The sequence below is a fragment of the Neoarius graeffei genome, chromosome 13, assembly GCF_027579695.1.
Source record: "Neoarius graeffei isolate fNeoGra1 chromosome 13, fNeoGra1.pri, whole genome shotgun sequence".
Taxonomy (NCBI): Eukaryota; Metazoa; Chordata; class Actinopteri; order Siluriformes; family Ariidae; genus Neoarius; species Neoarius graeffei.
The window spans coordinates 62,794,689-62,813,053 of NC_083581.1; the positions used below are offsets into that span (position 1 = coordinate 62,794,689).

The 18,365-nt window shown below is 40.9% G+C and overlaps 1 protein-coding gene across 3 annotated transcripts in view; it reads right to left on the reverse strand.

Moving 5' to 3' along the window:
• Positions 1-548: 548 nt before the first annotated feature.
• noc2l (NOC2-like nucleolar associated transcriptional repressor) overlaps positions 549-18,365 on the reverse strand; it is a 152,046-nt gene continuing 134,229 nt past the window's right edge. For all 3 annotated transcript variants that reach the window (XM_060938295.1, XM_060938296.1, XM_060938294.1), the window contains exons 18-19: positions 1,549-1,644; positions 549-989 (exon numbers count right to left, since the gene is read on the reverse strand). In XM_060938295.1, the coding sequence (XP_060794278.1) occupies positions 850-989; positions 1,549-1,644 (236 nt within the window). In that variant the 3' untranslated portion in view covers positions 549-849. The remainder of the gene's footprint in view (positions 990-1,548; positions 1,645-18,365) is intronic.

An 18,365-nucleotide genomic window follows, 5' to 3' on the forward strand; every position in this document is an offset into this window, starting at 1 on the left:
ATTGGCTACTCATATACCGTGAGTAGAGGAAAAACAAAATGGTGGAGCGTGTTGCTGAACCAGCCGAGGATGAAATAAAAACTCGAAAACAAAACAAAACAAAACCGGGGGGGGGGGGGACAAAATATAGAATAAAAGTTTTTGAAATAAAAATAATAACATATCTTTTTAAAAATTTTTCAATAATTATTATTATAGCATTTTTCACAAATTGCTATCATTTCACCAGTTTGTTTACATTCTAAGTGAACATGATTTTGTCGGATGTTTTGTATAAAAAGTTTTTATTTATCAAATTTGCAAAAAATAAAACTAAAAAAGCTCTGTTTCTCAAAATCCTGTGAATGTGGATCGAATAAAACAGTTATTCCACTCCATCTCATCGTACATGCACGTATATATATATAAGTTTTGAAAACCTACATTTCTCCGTGGTATAAAATATGCTATACACACACACACACACACACACGTAAAAAACCCATGTTCAAAAGCATTACTTTTCACTCATTTTCTCACCCCAAAATGTAAAGAAATACTCACAGAAAGACAGGCGATATCTTTTTATAACATATTTTGCAATATATTGTAAAGACAATATACAACACATTGATGAGAGGAAGAATATAAAAGCAAACATTCACAATAACGTTCATACTGAACGTCAAATTCTCAAACTGAACAATACACTTTACAAACGTATCTTGTATTTGGCTGTGAAATAGTGAAACTTGTCTCCTAAGCGTCGCCATCTGACCTGTGCAAAGAGCCAGATTTATGAATCAATTAGGCGGCTTTCATTTTCATCACAGGACGCGTGACAAACCGCTTGCCAAGTCACCGAGGCCTTCAGTCTTGGTCGGAAAGCTCGAGGTCTTCGACCATATCCTCATCTCCTTCTGCCAGCTCCTGCAGCTCCACGCTTGACACCTGCTTGGATGCTTTACTTTTAGAGCCAGAAGCCTTCTCCTCGGCCTCCTCGCTGCCATCTGTGAAGCAAATCGTGACCAGTTCAGAAATGCTGAAGGACACGGATGGCTCGATCGGCGTTTTCCATCCATGTTCACATGTAAAGAGGACTAATAATAAGTCCTAGTGGTACGTGAGTGGCTCACTGAGCTGTGACTTTTCTGTAACATATGTGCAAGGCATTATACCCAAAAACATCAACAACTTTATTATTCCCATCACATACGAGTGTGATGAGTGAGATGCGTCTCTCCTCTGGGCTGCTGCTGTGAATCTTTAAGGTGCAGCTACTTTAAACCCTGGCAGAAATGAAAGGCATCTCACACTAATACAGTATGAAAGTTCCAGGAGAAGCCTCGAGCCTGAACACAGAGACGTACCAGAGGGAACTGCACTTTACTGTGGAGGACTGCGTGTTCCCCTTCACAGGGCTGCATATATACAGAACCCCCTCAAAACAAACGCGCTTCTACTTAAACAGTAGCATCTGGGTTTCTGCATCCCCCACAAACAAAGGTTACACCAACAAAAGATTGACTGTACTATATCGTAAACAGTAAACAGAATGGAAACACTGACCTGAATCTTGGTCTCCATCTGAGCTATCATCATCATCATCAACACCACTCATGTCTGACAGATCCTCAAGGCCTTCATCATCATCAGAGTCACCATCTGTAGGAAAATCATCACATTTAAAGTTTAAAAATAGAAGCAAAAATTAAACGGGTCATTAAGACCGAAAGACATGACACTGCTGTTCGCTCAGCCAATCCCCCCCACACACACAAGACGAAGAAATAAGCCTTCAGTGGCAAATTTGTTGTTAATCCTGTATGTGTGAGTAAGAGAGAGGGAGAATATTTCTGGGCTTTGAAGTGGGATTTGATTAGCTGCTGCCTGGGAGGTGAGTACAGTGCAGACGCTGCCTCCCGCTTAATTACCCAGCAACACCCAGGAGCCAGAACGAGGCGAGACGAGACGTGGTGAACGGAGCCAATCTGTAGAGAAGAGTGAAGCACGGCAGAGCACCACGTGTGCCCTCGCTGACGAGCAGAGACATGCATCTTAATAGCGCTGTGTATAGGCTGTGGGCCGAAGGAGTTCAATAAAAGTTTAGGAGCCAGACAAATTCAGGTTATTCGTTTGCGCAGGAAATGTTACAAAGCCAACCATTTGATTCCTGTAGAGGGTTCAGGCAAAGTGATGATTAAATTAATTAAAATAAATGAAACTTATTTAAGCAAATTATAAACAATTTAGTAAAGTGACAAACCCAAACAAGATCAACTGTGAGCTACTGCTCACTTACATATCCCCCCTGTTCTGACTAATATCAGAATGCAAGCTATCGAAGGAATAGGACACTTATTATGAATGTTGACTTCAGCAGATAATTAACCCTGAAACAAGTAAGTAAAGAGCAGTGTTCTCGCCAGGGATTTCAAATAGCATCCTGGTAAACTGTCATTTTGAAATAGCATTTTGCTTCTTGAAATAGCGTCAAAATCCACCCTATATGTTTTGTAAATACATTCCGTCGGTAAACAGGAAGTTGATGTGCGACAGACCTGAAAACGGTACACACAGTATAGAACCCCAAGCTGAAGCTCAGTACCAAACATCAAGCAGTTGTGATTTGTAGTTGCTGAGAAAAGTGTTATGAAATTTTTGTAAATCCACCCTTTGTGTTTCGTTAATACATTAAGTCAGTAAACAGGAAGCTGATGTGCGACAGACCTGAAAATGGTATACACGGTATAGAACCCCAAGCTGAGGCTTGCTACCAAGAATCAAGTGGCTATGATTTGTGGTTGCTGAGAAAAAGGGTGTTTCAGACAGACAGATAGAGGTAAACCAGTATACCTATTATTTATAATAATAATAATAAATAATTCCCTCGAGTAAACTTTGTGACCAATCCAAAGGCACCCCATATACGTTTATGTGCTTCATCTCTACTTTACCACAACACTGTCAGTCTCAATTCTGATTGGTCAGAAAGTGTTGATTCATTTTCTATACCAGTAGCTTGGACAGAACTAGCAGATGCAAAGCAAATTGCAGCTTTATGTTAATTAATACGATTTGTACTGTCTATCAAACACTCCATTTAAACAGATTACAAACATGTGCCATTATTGATATGGTGATTTTTTCCGTAGAGACAGGCTTATTAAGCATTTTCCAAAAGTCTCCATGACAGTGCATTTCCTATCATATCGGCAATATCACACCTGCATATTGTTTTACGCATTTTACCCACAATAACATCTTACTGACACTGATATTTAGCTTTAATTTACGTTTTCTCACACACATCCCAAAAAGCTTCCCACTCATGATTAAGGATTTGAACAAAATCAGATATTTTTATTATATTGCTATACACTGTGACTGCAATATGCCCAGCAATACATTAAAAACCACTATACATGCTCAATACATGGCTTATAACAATGATGGTGTTGGGGAAAAAATAGAATGTGGAGGTCATTAATATTTGTAATTGTCAAAAAATTTCATAATATTCATGTTTTGTTTATTTTGAGAACCCTAAAGAAAATACAGCGCCAATTCCAAAAAAGTTGGGACGCTGTGTAAACTGTAAATAAAAACAGAATGTGATAATTTGCACATTATGGAAACCCTATATTTCATCAAAAATAGTATAAGGACAACATATCAAATGTTGAAACTGAGAAATGTTCTTGTTTTTCTGAGAAATACATGCTCATTTTGAATTTGATGTCAACATGTTTCAAAAAAAGTTGGGACACGGGCATGTTTACCACTGTGTTGCATCACCTCTATTTTCAACAACACTGTAAATGTTTGGGAACTGAGGAGACCACTTGTTGCAGTTTTGAACAAGAAACGTTGTCCCATTCTTGCCTGATATACAATTTCAGTTGCTCAACAGTTCGGGGTCTCCTTTGTCATATTTTGCGCTTCATAATCCACCAAATGTTCTAAATAGGAGACAGGTCTGGACTGCAGGCAAGCCAGTTTAGCACCTGCACTCTTTTACTACGGAGCCATGTGGTTTTAATATGTGCAGAAAGCGGTCTGGCATTGTCTTGCTGAAAGAAGGAAGGCCTTCCCTGAAAAAGATTTTGTCTGGATGGCAGCATATTGCTCTGAAACGTGTATACCTCATTCAGCATTAATGATGCCTTCCCAGATGTACAAGCTACCCATGTCATGTGCACTAATGCACCCTCATACCACCACAGATGCTGACTTTTGAACTGTGAGCTGAAAACAAATTGGAGGTTCCCTCTCCTCATTAGCCTGGAGGATGTGGTGTCCATGATTTCTAAAAAGAATTTCTACTTTTGATTTGTCAGACCTCGGGACAATTTTCCACTTCGCCTCAGTCGTAAAAGAGCTCGGGCCCAGAGAAGGTGGCGGTGTTTCTGGATATTGTTTTCACAGGCGATAGTTTTATGAAGTGTTCCTGAGCCCATTGTCCGCTTTTAATACAGTGTCTCCTGAGGTCCTGAAGATCACAGGCATCCAATGTCAGTTTTCAGCCTTGTCTCTTGCATACAGAGATTTCTCCAGATTCTCTGAATCTTTTAATGATATTATGGACCATAGATGATGTGATCCTCAAATTCTTTGCAGTTTTACATTGAGGAACGTTATTCTTCAATTGTTGCACTGTTTGCCCACACAGTCTTTCACAGAGTGGTGAACCCCTCCCCATCTTTACTTCTGATACCCCTTTTCCACCAAATCAGTTCCAGGGCTGGTTCGGAGCCAGTGCTGGTGCTGGTTCACAACTCGTTCAACTTGCGAGCCAGCTGAGAACCAGCTTGCTTTTCCATCGCTCGCGGTGCTAAGAGAAGACACATCATTACGTCGCTGTATACATCAGTTACGTCGTTGTATACGTCATTACGTCGCTGTATACGTCAGTTACGTCGCTATGTTTGCATAAACCTTGGCGCGAATATCGAAGCAAAAACAACGCGGAAGAAGCAGCAACAACAACAATAATAATAATGGATGACTTCGCGTTTGTACAGCTGCTGCTTCTCGTCGCTTAAAAATGGCGATCTTTTGCGGTCTTGTTACTGTTGTTGGTCTTAACAACTCCGCCCCCCCGCTGACGTAAGCGGTTCTTTCCTCTGGCCCAGCAGAGAGTTGGTGCTAGCCTGGAACCGGTTTTTCTGGCCCCAGAGCCAGTTCTTTGTCAGTGGAAACAGAAAACCCGGTTCCAAACTAAGCACTGGCCCCGAACCAGCCCTGGAACTGCTTTGGTGGAAAAGGGGCATGAGAGACTCCGCCTCTTTGGGATGCTCTTTTTATACCCAATCACATTAATGAACTGTTGCCAATTAACCTAATTAGTTGGGGTGTTTTTAGCATTATACAACTTTTTCAAGTCTTTTAGAAGAACAACAACTTTATTCATCACACATTGTGAAATTGTAAGTGGTTAGCACACTTGTGAAATTCCTTGCTGCATTTAACCCATCTGAAGCAGAGAACACAAACATGCGCACACACGTGAGCAATGAGCACACACACATACCCAGAGCAGTGGGCAGCCATGCTAACAGCGCCCGGGGAGCAGTCGTGAGTTAGGTGCCTCGCTCAAGGGCACCTCAGCCCAAGGCCGTCCCATATTAACCTAACCGCATGTCTTTGAACTGTGGGGGAAACCGGAGCACCTGGAGAAAACCCACTCAGACATGGGAAGAACACGCAAACGCTACACAGAAAGACCCCTGCCGGCCACTGGGCTCGAACCCAGAACCTTCTTACTGTGAGGCGACTGTGCTAACCACTTACACCACCATGCCGCCCCTTGTTGAAGCAGATAATCAGCATTGGCTTCTACCACAGCAGTCTTAGGATCAGCGATCACAGCAGTCTTAATATTATTACTTGTCACACTGTACGAGACGAGTCCAATAAAATCTTGGCCAAATTTTACAAGTCTGTGATAACATTTTACATACATGTCAGTCTTTGGTCAATCAAACCTGTATAACCAACCGCCAAAATCCGTATTTCCCTTATAAAATCCGTATAAGATGCAAATTAAAATAATTTACCTAAAATTTGAATGATAATTAACAATGATATATCCAAGTTACTTTTTATTCAATATTAATAACAATAAACCTTCAGAATGAATACAAAGCTCCAATGTTTGACAAAAACACAAAGTGTCACTCTAATGTTCTGAATTGTACTCCATGACAGCTGCTTTTTTAGCAGTCTGCACCAATACCTCACTACGCTGCATGTCACAGCAAGTGTCTGTGTTGATCTTGCCGGAGTGCCCATTCAGAATCTTTTCAGTCGCTAGTGAAAGTCGTTCAGGTGGAAATATGCTTTTCAAACAAAATGTTACTTCCCGGTTGGCGGGATTCTCGCAATGCGGTGTGCGCATGATCAGAAGTGGAACGAAGTCTCGCTACCACAAGATAACGCGCGATTTCATAAGACTCTTTACTGGCTGTCTGTGCTGTCTGTGGTGTACAGTACGTTTGTAAATGTTATGCGCTCTTTTATCATCGTGGGAATTGATTATAGCTCTAAATAAATATTGAAGTTTTTTTAAAGAATCCGTATAACTTTATTTGTACGCCCGTATACTACGTTTATTGAATCAAATCCGTATAAAATACGGACATTCCGTATAGGTTGACATGTATGATTTTATCTGATGTCAGTCTGTCAGATAACACGATGAAGATGCTCTAACCATGGATTTGCGATTAAAGAAAATATTCCAAAGGTCATTAAACAATGCAGTTTGGGCTTATGTAGAAAAAAGCGTTGCATAAATAGAAAGCCAAGCACTGAGTGCCATAGCACGAGAGATTTTTTAAAACAAATTTGACACCTCCAGAACTTTGACACTGGCTGTTTTGAGAACACAAATCAGAGTCTCGCTCAGGAGTAATGTCCAGTGCACGCTACATGGCTTTCAAAATCTCAGAATGGCTGACAGTACACAATTTTAATCATTTGCTATCTGTAGTTTTGTGGATGAGATCCCTGCTAAAGACGAAAATAAATGCGGGAGCACTCACTCTTGGGACTTGGGTCACTATTTTGTACAGAAAGCAAGAAAAATTGAAATGATAAAAAAAAATGTTGAGGAGATACTTGTGAGGTAGACGCTGACAGAGACAACTGTCTGTTCTGCAAAGAGAACTGGAGGTGCAGTGTAAACAATTAGCTTTTTTTTCCCCCATTCTCTTGAACCACCAGCAATCACTGTGTTTGCTTTCATTTTTCCAAACAATCATTTGGGCAAAGGGGACCTGTCAGGACCTTCTAGCCCTTCAGAGAAGGCCCAAACATATCAACATTTCAAAGGTTATATTTAATTTCTTTTATTCTTTCATAATTTCATTATAATTATTCTCTTCTAGTTCTAATTTGGCCTCATTTTCTATCAAATTTGCTTCAAAATGAAAGGGCTACTCTCCTGAAAATATTAAAATCGAGTTATCCAATGAGATTTTTTTGTTTGTTGTCTCTAGGCGGAGAAGAGTTTAGAGCCGGCTCACTCATTGGTTAGGACTTCACTGCCGGGACAGAAGACCATGGCAGGGTATGTTTATGTTGGAAGTGACCAATGAATTAACCAATCAGATTTTGATTTATAGTCGGAGGGACCAAAAATGCAATCAGCCTCAGCCCTCTCGAAGGCCAATGCGAGCTTAACCGTGAGCTGTTGTTCAGTAGTGTTAGCGAATGCTAATAAAGCGGTCAAGTCAGTCCTATCGAGAGCAAGTAGCACAGGCTAACAACCGAGAAACTAAGATTTCTGTCTCCAGCAGTGGCGGCTGGTAGTCTTTCAAACAGGGGAGGCTGGTCGGTTATGATATTTCCAGATTTTAAAAGAAAAAACATCAATTTTGCCCATACTCTTGCCTCTGATCTGGCTGATTGTTGGCAGCGTCACAAACTGTGAAATAACAGGTTCTTTTGGCCCATTAGCCTACTGTCCAATATACATGATGGTGGTGTTGGGGGGTATATTTTCACATTTTATATTTTAAAATTGTGGCATGTTGTTTAAAAATTGATCATTATTGAAAGCAGCTCTTTGTCAGGAACCTCAGCAGTAGAGCTGGGTGCCACACATTTCATTCAATGACACTTTCCCTATATTTTACTTATTTTGACTGAGAAATGTTTTATTGACAATTTTGATAACCCTTCACTTTTAATCCAGGTCTGTAGTGTGAAATGTTCTCGGCTGTGTTTTTGTTTAAAAATGTTTTCCAAATTGTAGCTGTGTTTAATTCATATCCAGAAAAATATATATTCCAATATAATATACTCAGCATAAACATTTTAAATAGATTCTATATTTTTGGTCCATCCATGACATATTACTAAAGTAGCCTATTTACTGTTGTTGATGTGGGTCACTTGCTGTTAGCCAATTCACTTTCTCGTACCAGGAGAGCTGAAAGGAACGAGTATTATTCCCTACCTTTTTCACCAAGTCAGTTTGAGGCGTTGGTCTACCCTGCTCTTTAATTTTAATTTTTTCCTCGAAAGGAAGACTGGCAAATGGCTTCGCCAAAATTAAATCAGCAATGCTTGGCATCCGTGCGCAGCTTTCTTGCTAGCTGACTAGCCCCCTCAAGTTCAAGTTCAGTCACTCAAATAAACGAAATTTCCGGAACTAAGATAGCAAACTTGACAACACTATATTTACAATGAAAATATATACAAACTAAAAAAGCTGGTAGAAACCGTATGTAATGAATGAAATTGAAATGTAAGCTGATCTCTTACAATACACCACAGCACTTGCGAATCCGCATGGGACTGAACTGAAACTCACCGCTGCCTGTCTATAGTTGAAACGAGCTGTCAATCAAAGAAAATATCCGGCCGCTTTCACCAATCACCAGTCTCCTCGCGGAAACTGCCATGTCCCTCCCACTGTGAGGCTCGGAGTCTGTAGGCGGGCATTTTCGCAGTATTTGTCCAATAACCGTCTTGCATTTTGAGATTGAAAAGCGCATAGCTCCCAAATGCCATTGAAGTCCACTGAGGCTGGGAGTCCGTGAGACTCCGTGGGCGGGCGTTTTCACAGTATTTGTCCAATAACCGTCTTGCATTTTGATATTGAAAGCGCATAGCTCCCAAATGCCATTGAAGTCCACTGAGGCTGCGCTGCATCGCGCTGTCACGAGGGGGAAAAACTCACGCACACATTAAAGTTATAAGGGAATGATTTCGCACTGTAGTTGGGTTGAGCACATATATTTCTATGATCCTGGATCTGAAATAGCAATGTTATAAGGTCGCCTATAACATAAGCCTAGCGCAATTCATCCTACACGATGTTCGTCATTTTTAGAGGAGGCTGAGCCTCCCTCGTTGTCTTAGAGCAATCGCCCGTGGTCTCCAGACTCTTCTTCCATGCACGCTCACCACTGTATTTTTCACTCCGACTTAAGTATTCTTCATTTCCCTGTGTGATTTACTTACTTACTTTTAAAATCAACATCAACAGTTACACACAACAGAGTGACCTGGCAGCCTGCCGCTAATCCCTGACAAAATCCTTTTTGCCCTGTTGCTTTTTTTTTTTTGGTGTGTCTGGCTAAGTTTGGGCTGAGCTGAAGTCCCAGCTCTAATAGGAACAGTTCGCCACTGCATTTGGGTATGATATTTCGCAGACCATCCGAAAAATTATTCTGCCTCTCGGAAATTGGGCCTAAAAGTTGTATCGTGCGCACCAAGCTTAACACAAAAGGACAGAATAAGATTAACCAAAATATCAAATCAAGACCTACTGGAGTGTGAATATGTAACTAAGAAAATGTAAGTAGTTTTCATCTAACCCAGCATTCCTCTGTTATATGAGCAGCTCTGTGGCAAGAAACAAGGTGACGTAAACAACTTGATGCAAGTAAACAAAATGGGGAAAAAAAAAAAATGTAAGCTTCAAAGAACTGAGGCTCAACTTACAACCAGATGCCTTGGGCCATTTCCTACACAGTCTGTCTCAAAAGGACCTTAAATATTGGGACTTGATATAAAGGGCTGCTTAAATCGCTCCTCTTCGTATATCTGCTGTACGGAGGACTCCAATCGCTGTCCTTCCTTCCTCTAGCCATCGCGTTGCCACCCGGCGGAGGCTTGGCCAGTGGTGCCAGTCACTCACTCCAGGAGTCCCCACACACTTTAATTGCTGTCAGGAGCCCCACTGCAAGATTTTCTCACACAGCCTGGCTCTTGCCTTTCCATTTCCCCCCACCACAAAGGCGTTAACACACTGATAAGTGGTGCCTAGCCTAACACGATCCCAATCAAATGTAACCGCTTAAGTTGTGAATTAAAAAAAAAAAATTAACGGCATTGAAAATGTTTAAGCCTGATATAATTGACTTGAGAAGGAAAAAAAAGTGCGCTACTTCCTGGTCTAAGGGGAGAGGGTATGGGGCCAGTTAAATCTCGTGTGGAGGGAGCGACTGCTAACGTCTTTCCAGTCAACTGTTTTGAATTACACACCCCCACTGGGATCCAAGCCTGCAAAAAGAAAATCGCTTCCTGCGAAACCGTGCGAGAGGCGAGAGAGAGAGAAAAAGAAGCATACAGACAGTTGCCCAGGCGTTGTGAAGACTCTGCACAATGAATAGCAGATGTTCATTGTGAAGAAATCTCAATTCGAACCGTCTCCCACCTTTACGGGACTTTTTACGTGGCTGTCGGGCCGTAAGCTGCAAAATTTGGCAAGGACAGTGTTTGGCCGACACATGACCCAGCACGGAACTCTGGATTTGGTGGGGTTAAAGGGAGGAGGAGAGGAGAGGAAAGGGCAGACAGCTGGACTGATCTACAGACTACACCCCCCCCTCAGTTGGAGAGGAAGGACATACTAAAAGATGGAAAATCTTCCTCACGTCTGAAGTTTGATATTAGCAGAGCTCCTATTTTCTGCCTTTGTGTCGGCCAGTGAAAAAAAGAATTCTTACGGATTAACGGCAGTTGCGAGATAAATGCACCGACCTTAAGGGTTTAAAACGTTTACATTTTAAAATATTAAATATATACACTTTTAAAATGACTCGGTGACTCGTGAAGCACACTTTCTTCTCCATACGTCTCATGACATTAGCCAATATTGGACAAATTGAGAAGAAAAAAAAAGAAAAAGAAAATTCGGTTAGTGATATTCAAACAAACAAGAAGACCGAGTCATCTGTATCCCCCGCCCTATATACCAACTATATACCAAGTTTCAAGATATTATTTGTCACATTTTTCTAGTTCTGCTGCAGGAAACCAACCCTACCTCTTTACACTGACCTCAGCAGCCCATGGCATAAACCCACCAGACCTTTGGCCCAGGTGAGCTAAAAATGTAAATTTCTCACATTTCTTAGTATCAAAAGGCACATATACATTACTTAATCAACACATATACCAACTTTCAAGACCCTACCACTCAGTTTTCAAGTTCTGCTCCGGAAACAAGACCTACCCCTAAGACTAACCTGAGAGACTAAGTCTGAAATTGTTTCCATGGAAACATGAAAAATTAAAATTTCTTAGTATGAAAAGGCACATCTACGTCACCTTGTTAACATGTATACCAAGTTTCAAATCCGTATCATGAATAGTTTGGGATATATGCTCCGGAAACGAACATTGCTCTTAGAAACCAAGTCAAAATCTATTTTTATGTAAAAATTGGAAAAATACTTTTTTTTTTTTTAAATCCAAAATAGCAAAAGGCACCAGTTCACATGTTGCTTGATATGTATACAAAGTTTCATGAAGATCTTTTCAGTAGTTTTAAAGATATGGCCCAGAAACTAAAATGTGACCGGACAGACGGATGGACAGCTGGCCGGAACCCGTTTCTATATCCTCCGCCAAACTTCGTTTGGGTGGGGGATGACAAACAAACAAACAAAATCCATTTTTTCCTCCATCAATCTGCAAAAAAAAAAAAAAATCCTCCATAATAAAATGTATATACTGTTTTTTTCTGGTTTGGAAATTTATTAAACTAACAGTATAAAAATTTACTCTGTACTTCACTGATGCACACTGAGCTGGTACTACAAGCTGGACACACGGATTTGACGATCTCCTATTTCTCTCTGCAGAACCTCTCAAGCTCAGGCTGGATGGAGAACGTCACAGTACCATTATTTCAGGTCTCTACAGAGATGTTCAATTGGGTTATGTCTCGATTGCTCAAAAACATTCACAGACTTGTCCTGAAGCCACTCCTGTTCTGTCTTGGCTGTGCATTTCAGGTTATTGTCATGTCAGAAACTGAACCTTCACTCCACTATGAGGTTCTGAGTGCCCTTGAGCAGGTTTTCCTCAAGGATGTCTCTGTACTTTGATCCGTTCTGATCTTTTCCCATGATCTTGATGAGTCTCTCGGTCCCTGCTGCTGAAAAACATCAGGTGATGAGTGATGCCTGATTTGCTCCAGATGCAGGACTTGGCATTCAGAGCTCAATCTTGGTTTGACCATCTGACCAGAGAATCATGGCCCAATTCCCCTTTAAGTCCATTTTGGCAAACTGCAAGTAAACCAACATGTGCTTTTTACTGAGGCGTCTGTCCAGCCCCTCTGCCATAAAGGCCTGATGCTGGAGTGCTGCAGAGATCTCCCTGCTTCTCTCATTTACACACAACAACTTCAGGTTCTTGGTCACTTCCTTGAATAAAGCCCTTGTACCCTGCTCTGTCTGGCTGGATGACCAGATCCAAGAAGTGGCTCAGTCTTTCTTCCAACCATTTTGAAGGCACTTGTATAAAGTCAGAAACTGTGTTCACCATGACAAAATTACAGGCAATTCAGTAAACTAGAATACTGCAATTTAATAACAGACAAACCAACTAAGCAACAAACTTCCCCGATACCGCCACCGGTTTCATTTTTGGAGCTGCTGTTCACTTAGCCCAATTTTGTATTTCCATATCTACAGATGCAAATTTACATAAACAAATACATAACCTATGGGCTATAACCTGAGCTAGTGCTTAAACAAGGAGAACTTGGTACCAACGGCACTGATGAAGATGTTGCAAAAAACAGTTTTAGAACGGTGTTGGACTGTGTTAAAAAAAACATGACCTTACCCATTGCGTCGAACCGTTTTGGTCACTTGAGGTGATTCTGTTCAGTCTTAGGAACGGATCAAGCACAAAAACTTAAATCTGCTCCATTGATTTGGACAATTCACTGGCCATCAAAAAAATGATGTCCTATTGTTTTGCGATAAAGGGTTGGCAGTGGGAAGGGTATTCAATGAGAAGAGTAAAACATTCCAGTTCATTCAATGAGAAGAGTGAAAACCCCTCCCACTGTCAACTCTTAATCCCATCAGGTCAAGTGGCCAAAATGGCTAATCACAATGGGTAAGGTCATAAGGTTTTTTTCACACATTCCAACATGGTTCTAAAACTGCTTTTTACAACAGCTTCATTTATCTGGTATTTGACTTTTTTCAGTGTGTCTTGAAATTAACTCTTGTGCTATTTTACTCAGTTCAGAGCCACAACCAACTCTGTTACACAATTACTCTGTAATTTTGCTCCCGCTCCAACTGCAAATTTTACTCTCTAAACTCAGAATAGAGCAAAATTAACTATTTTTGAAGAAAATACTTTTAACTCTGGAAAAACTGCTCAGTCATTTTTCCTGTGTATGCACTACAGCACACGCATATCAACTGCATATCTGCTCATAACAAATAGAAGAAATACTTACACTTACTCGAGTTGATCTTTGGCTGGATCAAGTCGAAGTTTAAAAAAATAAAAATAATTAATTAATTAATTTAAAAAAGCTCCGCTCATCATCAGTGTCACAGTTCTCAAGACTGAATAAAATCACTGCCCTGAATCACAAATTGAATCGCTGTCCTGAATCATCCGAAGCACATAAAATCCGCATGCCATCTCGCAACAAGTTTTACCTCCAAATAGCCTGAACTATGGCTGACAGATTTTATCCCGTTTACGGTGCACGTTCCCACCATGAAAGAGTGGTGAAAGGGTGAAAGTGATTATCATGCCGTTACCATGTTCATAATACATAAGGCCAAATTACTCAATTCTGATTGACCAATCAAGGAGGGCTTTTTTCCTTAACACGGGGCCATATTTCTGAAATGCTATTGGCTAGTTCGTTGCTTGGTTACGGTTACAAAAATTAGCAAATTTTGTCAACAAAATGGCTGACACTGCTGACTCAGCAATGTCACGTTTCGCTATATTTGACGAAGAAATGATAAACCAATTGAAAGCTGCAAGCGAAAATGAAAATACCAAAAGATGCTTTAGAAACTGATTCAAATGTGCAAGATAGTCTTGTGCCCTGATTGGTTCAGAAAACGTGAATGACAAATGTTGTGAACTTGAATGGCTTCAGAAGTATGAATATGGCCCTATTTCTTATAAAGAAGTAATCGTATGGTTCCTTGTAAAATTAAGGACTAATTTCACTCGTGATTTCAAAGTTTTGAAATTGCCCTCCTCGCTTTGAGACTCAGGCAATTTTCAAAACTTCGAAATCACTCGTGAAATTAATCCTTAATTTTACTCAACCCCATACGATTACCTATACGAATAGTCTTTTATGAATGAGTAAGTGTGGGCTCAGTGCTCCGACTCCGGTGTGACTAAGGTGACAAGTTTTATGTTTCATCTAATTTAGGTAATTTAAAAACTATAATATTATTTGGCAGTGGGCACATAGGAAAGTGTACAGTTTTTGTCAATATGTTTATCATGTTTGCATGATAAAAACTCTAAGATATTTATCTAAATACATGACCTACTCATTCTAAATCTGCCGAGCTTCGCCGGCGAAGCTTTCGACCCCAGAGGGTTAAACACCTATATGTCTTTACACGGTAAGATATACCGCAGCCACGGCACCTGGCAGGCATTAAGGCCTGCTCCTTCTGTGTGGTGGCTAGCATAGAAGTCGCTCCCCTCAGACGTCTTCAACTAAGAACAGAGCTGCACGATGAAGACCTGTAGACTTCACAGGGTTTTCAAGTGGGCACCCCACCTCACCGGTGTTTCGTCAACAAGCCCACGACACCTCAGTGGGGCTTGACAGCAGAACCAGTGTCTTGGAACTGCTCCCTCTGTAATTCAGGACCCTGCCGTGCAACTCTGTCCCCCCTCTTCTCTGCCAGCCTGGCTTAGCCACCGGTCACTTCTCTTTAGCCACAGCCACCTGGATGCCTGTTCCACCTGCTTTGAGATGCTGTTCACCAAGTTCTTACGGGTTACACCCCTAACCCCAAGCCGTCCTAGTGCTCTCCAAAGGGACTGCCCTGGGAACCCCCTGCAACCCACCTCCACTGGTAGGTTCCAGGTTCTCCACCCCCTCTGCTGGCTCTCTACAAGGAGGGGCTGGTACTTCCCCAGCTTGCGTTCGTGTGCCTCCTCAGTCTTCTCCTCCCAGGGTACTGTTAGCTCTATCAAGGCCACCTGTTTTGTTGCATGGGACCAGAGCACGATATCTGGTCGGAGGCTGGTGACAGCAATCTCTTCAGGAAACCTGAGTTGCCTACCCAGGTCAACTCTCATTTCCCAGTCCTCTGCTGTGCCAAGAATACCTGCACACCTGTCCTCCCTGCCTGCCTTCTCCCCAGGCCTGAGAAAGCTGATGAAGCAGGGGCCTTTGTTGTGGGCCTTGGTTCTTTTCCGCTTCCTCTCCTTCTCCAGGCCGTCGGCCAGTTGCGCCAGTTGAGGGTTAAACACCTATAAAATATACTTCAAACAGGAAGGAAGTGACTGAAGAATAACCATTTCAGGGCCTCTGACCTTGCTGTGACCTTGACCCTGTGTGGATCAATTCTGAAATCTATCAAGTTAACCTGCTGGTTATAAACATAATTTGAAACAGAGTCTTCAAACATTCAACTCTCATTCTTGAGATACTGCTTTAACAAGAACCTCGAATGGATGAACAGAGAGACAGATGTATGAACAACCCCAAACCATAATGCCTCCTCCACCATAAAGAAACTTACCAGGGCTGTCGAAGTTAACGCGAAAATGACGCAAATTCCTTTTAACGCCACTAATTTTTTTGACACGTGATTAACACGTGCACATTTTGTGTCCCCTCCCCTGTATTTAATATAATACTCACAAAAATAATGTTTGCTGTGTCCAGCCTTAACCTTCCTGACCTGGCCACATACATTTGCATAAAGCAAGCAGATTTGTTCACACCCACTCCCCAAAAATCTGAAAAATATCCCTTTAAGGTACATTTAGAACAGATTTTTTTTTTTAAAGTGAAATTAATTTGCAATTAATTGTGAGTTAACTATGGACAATAATGCGATTAAATATTTTAAATCGATTGACACCTCTAGAACTTACATTTGAAAACTTACTACTGTTACACAATAATGTTTCTTATTTGGACTTGAGCTACATTTATATGCAAGCCCGACAGAAGGAAAAAAAAAAGAATCGCAAATTGTTTCCTTTAAAAAAAAAAAAAAAAAAAGACCATTTTGAAGGGCCTTTGTTTGAGTAATTTTTTTCTGTGCTTTTCACTAGTTCAAGTTTGAAACAAATTTATAAACTGCTGACTTAAAGGTAGACTGCCTTTCAGATTTTTCAAGTGTAGGTCATACAACCCCGATTCCAAAAAAATTGGGACAAAGTACAAATTGTAAATAAAAACAGAATGCAATGATGTGGAAGTTTCAAAATTCCATATTTTATTCAGAATAGAACATAGATGACATATCAAATGTTTAAACTGAGAAAATGTATCATTTAAAGAGAAAAATTAGGTGATTTTAAATTTCATGACAACAACACATCTCAAAAAAGTTGGGACAAGGCCATGTTTACCACTGTGAGACATCCCCTTTTCTCTTTACAACAGTCTGTAAATGTCTGGTGACTGAGGAGACAAGTTACTCAAGTTTAGGGATAGGAATGTTAACCCATTCTTGTCTAATGTAGGATTCTAGTTGCTCAACTGTCTTAGGTCTTTTTTGTCGTATCTTCCGTTTTATGATGCGCCAAATGTTTTCTATGGGTGAAAGATCTGGACTGCAGGCTGGCCAGTTCAGTACCCGGACCCTTCTTCTACGCAGCCATGATGCTGTAATTGATGCAGTATGTAGTTTGGCATTGTCATGTTGGAAAATGCAAGGTCTTCCCTGAAAGAGACGTCGTCTGGATGGGAGCATATGTTGCTCTAGAACCTGGATATACCTTTCAGCATTGATGGTGTCTTTCCAGATGTGTAAGCTGCCCATGCCACACGCACTAATGCAACCCCATACCATCAGAGATGCAGGCTTCTGAACTGAGCGCTGATAACAACTTGGGTCGTCTTTCTCCTCTTTAGTCCGAATGGCACGGCGTCCCTGATTTCCATAAAGAACTTCAAATTTTGATTCGTCTGACCACAGAACAGTTTTCCACTTTGCCACAGTCAATTTTAAATGAGCCTTGGCCCAGAGAAGACGTCTGCGCTTCTGGATCATGTTTAGATACGGCTTCTTCTTTGAACTATAGAGTTTTAGCTGGCAACGGCGGATGGCACGGTGAATTGTGTTCACAGATAATGTTCTCTGGAAATATTCCTGAGCCCATTTTGTAATTTCCAATACAGAAGCATGCCTGTATGTGATGCAGTGCCGTCTAAGGGCCTGAAGATCACGGGCACCCAGTATGGTTTTCCAGCCTTGACCCTTACGCACAGAGATTCTTCCAGATTTTCTGAATCTTTTGTTGATATTATGCACTGTAGATGATGATATGTTCAAACTCTTTGCAATTTTACACTGTCGAACTCCTTTCTGATATTGCTCCACTATTTGTCGGCGCAGAATTAGGGGGATTGGTGATCCTCTTCCCATCTTTACTTCTGAGAGCCGCTGCCACTCCAAGATGCTCTTTTTATACCCAGTCATGTTAATGACCTATTGCCAATTGACCTAATGAGTTGCAATTTGGTCCTCCAGCTGTTCCTTTTTTGTACCTTTAACTTTTCCAGCCTCTTATTGCCCCTGTCCCAACTTTTTTGAGATGTGTTGCTGTCATGAAATTTCAAATGAGCCAATATTTGGCATGAAATTTCAAAATGTCTCACTTTCGACATCTGAGATGTTGTCTATGCTCTATTGTGAATACAATATCAGTTTTTGAGATTTGTAAATTATTACATTCCGTTTTTATTTACAATTTGCACTTTGTCCCAACTTTTTTGGAATTGGGGTTGTAAAAAGAACTTTCCTTACACCCAAATATTTTTGTTTAATGGGCTGAAAGATACTGAATTCGAATCACAGACTTCCAATTTTGTTCGTTAAAAAAAAAATTTGAACAATTAATGAATTTCGGTCCACGTAGCCCTAAATTCTCTGATATTTTTTCCT